Here is a 7,389-nt window from a genome sequence, read left to right as displayed (position 1 = left end):
TTTGCATTAAATGTTTATAATGTTTGAGAATTTAGCATATGATTTAAATCGAATTTGAATAGTATCCGGTTTTCATAAACGAGGGCCCACTGTTATTTATGTTTGTTTTTCACCGAAGTGGCATCTCTGATCAGCTGCATATATTATCGTTTCTTTGTTGTGTTTATATGTTGTGACTCAGTGCGAAACCGTGATAAAACCTGAGAATTGAAACGAAATTTAGTCGGTCACCAAAATTACAAGTGTCAAGATGTCCCTGGTTTCAGATGAGGAGTGGGTGGAGTACAAGGTAGGCCCAATATGTCCTAGCAAGCGACGCAATATTTAGAAATCACTTGATTCCACCATAGTCCAAGTTCGACAAGAACTACGAGGCAGAGGAGGATCTGATGCGTCGTAGAATCTACGCCGAGTCCAAAGCCCGGATTGAGGAACACAATCGGAAGTTCGAGAAGGGCGAAGTGACTTGGAAAATGGGAATTAATCATTTGGCTGATCTCACGCCTGAGGAATTTGCCCAGCGTTGTGGCAAAAAGGTGCCGCCAAATTAACAGAATCTCAAGTGAATCTCATTTTAAATAGACATTTTGTAAAGACACTAATCTCTCTGTAATTCTATAAATATGCATTTGAATTTTTAAATCTTTATCGTTCAACCACCCCCAAATAAACAATAAATCAGCTGTTTTGTACATTTTAAAGATTTTGGGATTTTTGTGTTCTGGCCACTTTGGCTGGGAGAAAAACAGTTCATTAGGTTTTGGTTCAATGAACGAAGGTTTATTTATCTCTACGATATATGCAAATAAATACGTACGGCTGAGATGGTAAAATTCCATTCCAAAAATATGTATGCTTGTACGCGGTATCTATATACATTTTGAACTTAAAGCGGATTAACGCCTTTCTGCGATGAACTAGTTCCGGTTCAGCGTTCATTGAGCGAGTCAGTGAACCGAACTGCAGTGCCGACGAGCGGCAGTTCACACACAACATTTGAAAGTTTGTAAACTTTTCCTTTTTCGATCACATAGACACATCGATACACGTAGTTATTTGTTTTTATTTTGTACCAACACCAAACACCCCATCTTACAAGCGCGTAAAACCTCGTTTTCGGTCCAATCTCTTGCAGAATCTTGCAGTAGAACCTCACAGCCCAGCCAAACATGTCCGGAATCATGCGTGTGCCATCGATTTTGGCCAAAAATGCAGTCGCCTCCATGGTAAGTAGTCCCCATTTTGGAAGTGAAAACCCAGGCTCCTCTGTGGCAAACGAAATGATTTAAGAGTGGTTATACAACCGGGTCTACACAGAACCCAGCCAGCCAGCTCGTGATGTGACAACAGAAAAAGACCAACGAATTGGCCAAAAACGCGCCACCCGTACTTGTGTTATGTAATTTGTGAGCAAATTGTGGGACACAGGTGCATTAAATTATTCCCTTTGCTAGATTATATTAATTTTCATATAGCGAATATCATTCCAAGCAAGTGTTCAGCAATTTTGCGGATTTTATAGTGGAAAGCTAGGTGTGCACCAGCGAGGTTATGTTATGCTGCCGCCCCGCCCCCTTCATCCATGCTCTCCTGCATCGACGATATCGTGCATTTGGGCATTTCGTGCAACAAAATGCAGTTGAAACACTTGGTTTTGGATGCACGACACGCCTTGAAAAGCTTTATAAGTACCGCTTAATCGGAAGATTCACAAAAGAGAGGATAGTAGTATATAGTAAATCAAATGATTGGCAAGCGGAGAGAGCAAGCGAGAGAGAGAGAGAGATGGAGGCACGTCACAGAACTAACAGCTGATTATACAATGGAGCTAATTGATCGCCGTGCTGATCTACCCCGCCCCCTTCCACCAAAAAACCCCGGCCGAAAAATGCCAGTTCAATTATTTCATTTGTTTATTACATAAGCAGTTATCACTGCAAGTCGCTCTTTCTGTTTTTATCAACTTATCTTGCCGACGTCACCAAAAGATACTATCTCAACTTGTATCTACACCTTTTTTTTGCATTTAAATTTAACTAACGGCCGAAAGTTTAGTTGCAACAACGTTTTGTGCACTTTCCGGTCTTAATTTTTTGGAATTTTCTGATAAGATAACACTAAGCTATTTCAGATACGTAAATAATGTGGGTATTCGTGAAACTGAAAATTTCTATTTAATTAATAGATATTGAGAAAACATTCCCTTTAAGAAATGACAACACAGGCAGTAATCTTTAAGTCTGAGTTTACGTAATTTTTTTCGCAAACGATTGTGAATTATCGTTGAATGACTAAAGCAAACAATAAGTTGATAGCTTTATTGACAACCCCGGCTTTCAACTCTGAAAATATTTTAATCTATAGATCCATTTTCTATATTTATTGCTTTGGGGATATATTTGACTTATTTTTCATGGAATATGATCCAATCCAATATGATATTTATTTATCCCAATTTATATCTTGCAGCAACGTGCCGCAGCCGTTGGAGTGCAGCGCAGTTACCACATCACACACGGCCGCCAGCAGGCCTCGGCGGCGAATCCGGACAAGATATCGAAGCAGTACCCGGTGGTGGATCACGCCTACGATGCGATCGTCGTGGGAGCAGGAGGAGCCGGCTTGCGGGCGGCTTTTGGCCTGGTGGCTGAGGGATTTCGCACGGCGGTGATCACCAAGCTTTTCCCCACCCGCTCGCACACGATCGCCGCCCAGGGCGGTATCAATGCCGCTCTCGGCAACATGGAGGAGGACGACTGGAAGTGGCACATGTACGACACGGTCAAGGGCTCCGATTGGCTGGGCGACCAGGATGCCATCCACTACATGACCCGCGAGGCGCCCAAGGCTGTCATTGAGCTGGAGAACTACGGCATGCCCTTCTCGCGTACCCAGGACGGTAAGATCTACCAGCGCGCCTTCGGTGGACAGAGTCTGAAGTTCGGCAAGGGCGGACAGGCCCATCGCTGCTGTGCTGTGGCTGATCGTACTGGTCACTCGCTGCTGCACACGCTATACGGTCAATCGCTGAGCTACGACTGCAACTACTTTGTGGAGTACTTTGCCCTGGATCTGATCTTCGAGGACGGCGAGTGCCGTGGTGTGCTGGCCCTGAACCTGGAGGATGGCACACTGCACCGATTCCGCGCTAAGAACACGGTCATTGCCACCGGTGGATATGGACGAGCATTCTTCTCCTGCACCTCGGCGCACACATGTACCGGTGACGGTACTGCTATGGTTGCACGCCAGGGACTGCCCTCTCAGGATCTGGAGTTCGTGCAGTTCCATCCTACTGGCATCTACGGCGCCGGATGTCTCATCACCGAGGGCTGCCGCGGTGAGGGTGGTTACCTGATCAACGGTAATGGTGAGCGCTTCATGGAGCGCTATGCTCCTGTGGCCAAGGATCTGGCCTCTCGCGACGTCGTCTCGCGGTCGATGACCATCGAGATCATGGAGGGTCGTGGCGCTGGACCCGAGAAGGATCACGTGTACCTGCAACTGCACCACTTGCCGCCCAAGCAGCTCGCGGAGCGTCTGCCTGGCATCTCCGAGACCGCCATGATCTTCGCCGGTGTTGATGTGACCCGTGAGCCCATCCCCGTGTTGCCCACCGTGCATTACAACATGGGCGGTGTGCCGACTAACTATCGCGGCCAGGTAATCACCATTGACAAGGATGGCAAGGATGTGATTGTGCCGGGACTGTATGCCGCTGGTGAGGCTGCTTCCAGCTCGGTGCATGGTGCCAACCGTCTGGGTGCCAACTCTCTGCTGGATCTGGTGGTCTTCGGACGTGCATGCGCCAAGACCATCGCCGAGCTGAATAAGCCTGGTGCACCGGCTCCCACCCTCAAGGAAAACGCTGGCGAGGCCTCTGTTGCTAACCTCGATAAGCTGCGCCATGCCAACGGCCAGATCACCACCGCCGATCTGCGTCTGAAGATGCAGAAGACCATGCAGCATCATGCTGCTGTGTTCCGCGATGGCCCCATCCTGCAGGACGGTGTGAACAAGATGAAGGAGATCTACAAGCAGTTCAAGGACATCAAGGTTGTCGATAGGTGAATATAAAAACAAGTATTTTTTTGATTCCCTCTAACATTCCTTGACTTTAAAGGTCGCTTATCTGGAACTCCGATCTGGTGGAGACGCTGGAGCTGCAGAATCTGTTGGCCAATGCCCAGATGACTATTGTGAGCGCTGAGGCGCGCAAGGAATCGCGAGGTGCCCACGCCCGCGAGGACTTCAAGGTTCGCGAGGATGAATACGTAAGTTACTGTCGGCACTCAGCCCCTGAACTTCTTATCATGGAACAACATGTATTGCAGGATTTCAGCAAGCCCCTGGATGGTCAGCAGAAGAAGCCCATGGATCAGCACTGGCGCAAGCACACGCTCTCGTGGGTGTGCAATGACAACGGAGACATTACGCTGGACTACAGAAACGTGATCGATACCACGCTGGACAACGAAGTCTCTACTGTTCCACCAGCGATTCGCTCCTATTAAATCAAGACTTGGAGTTGCAGAACACCCGCATATACACCCCATACCATCACTCGTACGGATGTCTACTTAAACGTCTTTGTGGGCGCCAGTAAATAAATTTTGTCAAATCGCCAAATGAGCCGCAATATGCTACCAATTGGTAACTGGGAACTCGGCAGCGGTTCCGGGCATTTTGTGATGAAACGTAAATCCAGATTTTCTATACACCTATAAATCTTTCAAATCCTTATTACTACTCCGCTGATTCTACTTAGTTTCACTGTAAGCTGCCCTCCATTTGGTTACTGTTTGGTTGTCGGTTATTTACATTATTACATAAGCGAAAAATGTGTGTGAGTAGACAACGAGTTAGGTCTGAGGCGATATTGACTACGCAGCCTGTTTAGAAGCAAATGAAAACAAATCCAACTACACTTTTCTAGTATTTGTTAAACTTATTAAATTATTAAAACGAAAACGTGTAAAAACAATAAAAAAAGAACAAAAGTCGAAACGTTTGCTATACATTAAATAAATGTAATGAAGATTAAGTGCGCAACTAAATGACTTCTTCACTTAGCCGCGGAATACGTGAATTTGATTGGCCTTAACATCCAGTTGACTCAAAATATCTAAGGCAGCGGTATTGAATCCACTTGGTCCGCAAATGAGCACATAAGTACATCTTTCCGGTTGATTTTTCTGGAACAAAGGGGCTAGCAGCTCCAGCGCTATTCTTTGTGGATTATCCTCCGATTGGGAGACATAATTTGTGCAGCTGAATCTTTCGTCGTCGGTGTGTAGTTCATGGAGTTTCTCCTTTAACCAGATATCCTCATTGGTTTTGTTAAAGTACAATAATTGTAAGCTTTCACTGTAAATGTGGGAAATAAGTAAGTTTTTTTCGGGACTGATTTTTAAGAACTTACATTCGGTTTGTATTTCTCTTCAAGATGGGCTGAATTAGGCTCAGAATTGGCGTTAATCCGCTTCCCGCCGCTAGGAGTAGAATATTTCTATGTGCAGTGAGATCAGAGAGCTGGAAGGATCCACGTGGCGCACTCCAATGGACGCGAGATCCAGTTTCAAGCTTTTGCAGGTGACTGGAGACGGGTCCGTTCGGATACCTTTTGATCAGAAAGTGTAAGCATTCTGATCTGGATGATCTGATGTTCTCCAAACGTAGATAGGTGTGATCCACTGGTGTGTAGCTGCGCTGAATTACCCGTCCCTCTAGTGGGACTTCTATATCCACATGGTAACCAGCCGGCAGGACCATCAGAACCTTCTGCCCAACACTTTGCAGACATAGTTCAAAGGAGTCGTGATTGAAATCTTTGCTGTGAACTACTTCATACTCGAAAGTTTCATCATGTAATCGGCTAGAGTCTAATCTGTTGGACACATGTGTTCCATACGTTGGCCATGGTTCCGCTTCCTCCTTGACAAAAACTAACTCAATTTTCCCCGTCTCCGAACCGATTTTCGCTAACTTTGGAGGCCATTCTACATTGTTGGTCAGTTGAAAATCAAAGCTGTGCCAATTGTGCTGGACTAGAACCCGCACACTCAGTTGCTGGAGGTCCTTCCGCCGGACAACCAGGCCTGGATTAGCCAGGCTGCGCGTGTAGAAGATCAGGGTAAGTTCGCTCCTCTGCTGAATCCAATCAAAGCGTGGCACTATTTCCGGAGGCTGCAATATCACATTGGTAATCTGTGGACTTTCCTTGGCAGGTTTTGTCTCATTATCTTTTAGTGGTCCCACGTAGCACTTTCCCAACAATTGTGGATAGTTCACCCACGCGTGCACCTCATCGAACAATTTGGTGGCATCGCGACCAACACCACGCATTAGCTCATCCACTCCGCCCGGATGAAAGTCCATGTAGCGGGTGACATTGAAGACACGACCACGAATGGCCATCCAGGCGTCGTCGATCTTGTTGTGCCGGGCCAATTCCGTTCGCGACACGGGCACCAGACGCCCTCCGGTTCCCGATAGATCCGCTCCAGAATTGCACAGCCGTATCCAGTTCATCAGGGAGTAGCCCGGCTTTAGGGCGCACTTGTTGCGCGGATTACCAGTGGCCGATCCAGAAGCGGATGATCCATTGGAGTTCAGCTTCTGTGGCGCAGTGACGGGCAACTGCAGGCCACCGCCGGATCCCGCAGGAGCCATCAATTGGGGTGGCCTCAGCGGTTGGTTACTGGCGGGTGGTTTAAGGGACGGATCGGACATGATTAGTCCAAGAAAAAGGTAATCGCGCAAAAATCAACAAGCTGTTTAGTGAGGAGTAGTGGAAGGCGAAACAGCTGTATTTTGCTTTTGGTTTCGAGAACCAGTTGCGAAGTCCAAATGAACTAGTTCCACGGATCTTGGCGGTTCTATTTAAAAATGCCACCATATAGCTTCTTTAAAGAACACTCCATTGGAGTGGGTTTAGGTTGAAAATAAATAAAAGTTTATAAGTAACTCTTACAGTAAATGATTATTGTAATCTGTTTAAATATTCTTAGATAGATAAATTTTTTTTTAATAAGATGATGGATTTACTGAAGCATTAGCTTTCCACTTGAACAACAAGCAATATTACTCTTTAAAATTTGTCGTTGAATTTTCCATAAATGAAATATTACCTAAATATTTATAACAAGAAATTTTAAATTTATTTTAATTTAATTTATTTTAACGCTTTTTTATGCTTTTAAATTTAAATTGAAATAATTGAAACTAATTAAACCATCGACGTTGGATCATAGTGCATTAACAAATTTAATTGATACCTATATCTGCGACAGTTTCTCACGCCTTTTTTTTTTTGAAACCGATAAGGAATCTTTATGATTTCAGACCCACCGCAACCAAATTGCTGTTACTGATTATATGGCTAACCGC

At 45.6% G+C, this 7,389-nt stretch overlaps 3 protein-coding genes and 1 non-coding gene across 6 annotated transcripts; 2 read left to right on the top strand and 2 right to left on the bottom strand.

Annotated features, from left to right (window-relative positions):
* Positions 1-63: 63 nt before the first annotated feature.
* Positions 64-413, bottom strand: asRNA:CR45925 (antisense RNA:CR45925). The gene has a single exon (NR_133134.1).
* Positions 141-698, top strand: cer (crammer). Its single transcript, NM_137576.4, has 2 exons — positions 141-289; positions 351-698. The coding sequence occupies exons 1-2, from the start codon at positions 251-253 to the stop codon at positions 549-551; spliced, it is 240 nt and encodes a 79-aa protein (NP_611420.1). The 5' UTR covers positions 141-250; the 3' UTR covers positions 552-698.
* A 243-nt stretch (positions 699-941) lies between these two features.
* On the top strand, positions 942-5,050 carry SdhA (Succinate dehydrogenase, subunit A (flavoprotein)). Of its 3 annotated transcripts, none has more exons than NM_166343.3 (5): positions 942-1,002; positions 1,136-1,226; positions 2,470-4,067; positions 4,124-4,274; positions 4,335-5,050. In NM_166343.3, exons 2-5 carry the CDS (start codon positions 1,170-1,172, stop codon positions 4,512-4,514), a joined length of 1,986 nt encoding a protein of 661 aa, NP_725881.1. In that variant the 5' UTR covers positions 942-1,002; positions 1,136-1,169; the 3' UTR covers positions 4,515-5,050. The 3 variants fall into 3 exon arrangements, with proteins under 3 accessions (NP_725881.1, NP_725882.1, NP_477210.1); NM_166344.3 differs by having other exon boundaries at positions 942-1,048; NM_057862.5 differs by having other exon boundaries at positions 942-1,226.
* On the bottom strand, positions 5,013-6,785 carry CG11257 (uncharacterized protein). Its single transcript, NM_137575.2, has 2 exons — positions 5,423-6,785; positions 5,013-5,367 (listed from the first exon to the last, which is right to left on the bottom strand). The coding sequence occupies exons 1-2, from the start codon at positions 6,730-6,732 to the stop codon at positions 5,070-5,072; spliced, it is 1,608 nt and encodes a 535-aa protein (NP_611419.1). The 5' UTR covers positions 6,733-6,785; the 3' UTR covers positions 5,013-5,069.
* Positions 6,786-7,389: the final 604 nt, after the last annotated feature.

Source organism: Drosophila melanogaster, chromosome 2R (genome assembly GCF_000001215.4).
Source record: "Drosophila melanogaster chromosome 2R".
Lineage (NCBI taxonomy): Eukaryota > Metazoa > Arthropoda > Insecta > Diptera > Drosophilidae > Drosophila > Drosophila melanogaster.
The sequence above is the reverse complement of the archived record's forward strand: the minus strand, read 5'-3'. Positions and strand labels throughout refer to the sequence as shown.

Excerpts from the sequence above, each read along its gene's own strand:
- cer (NM_137576.4), top strand. The coding sequence starts at position 251 with ATGTCCCTGGTTTCAGATGAGGAGTGGGTGGAGTACAAG. Across the intron at positions 290-350 it reads AGGAGTGGGTGGAGTACAAG|TCCAAGTTCGACAAGAACTA; the intron begins GTAGGCCCAATA and ends ATTCCACCATAG.
- SdhA (NM_166343.3), top strand. The coding sequence starts at position 1,170 with ATGTCCGGAATCATGCGTGTGCCATCGATTTTGGCCAAAAATGCAGTC. Across the intron at positions 4,068-4,123 it reads GACATCAAGGTTGTCGATAG|GTCGCTTATCTGGAACTCCG; the intron begins GTGAATATAAAA and ends TTGACTTTAAAG. Across the intron at positions 4,275-4,334 it reads AGGTTCGCGAGGATGAATAC|GATTTCAGCAAGCCCCTGGA; the intron begins GTAAGTTACTGT and ends CATGTATTGCAG.
- CG11257 (NM_137575.2), bottom strand. The coding sequence starts at position 6,732 with ATGTCCGATCCGTCCCTTAAACCACCCGCCAGTAACCAACCGCTGAGG. Across the intron at positions 5,368-5,422 it reads AAGAGAAATACAAACCGAAT|TGAAAGCTTACAATTATTGT; the intron begins GTAAGTTCTTAA and ends CCACATTTACAG.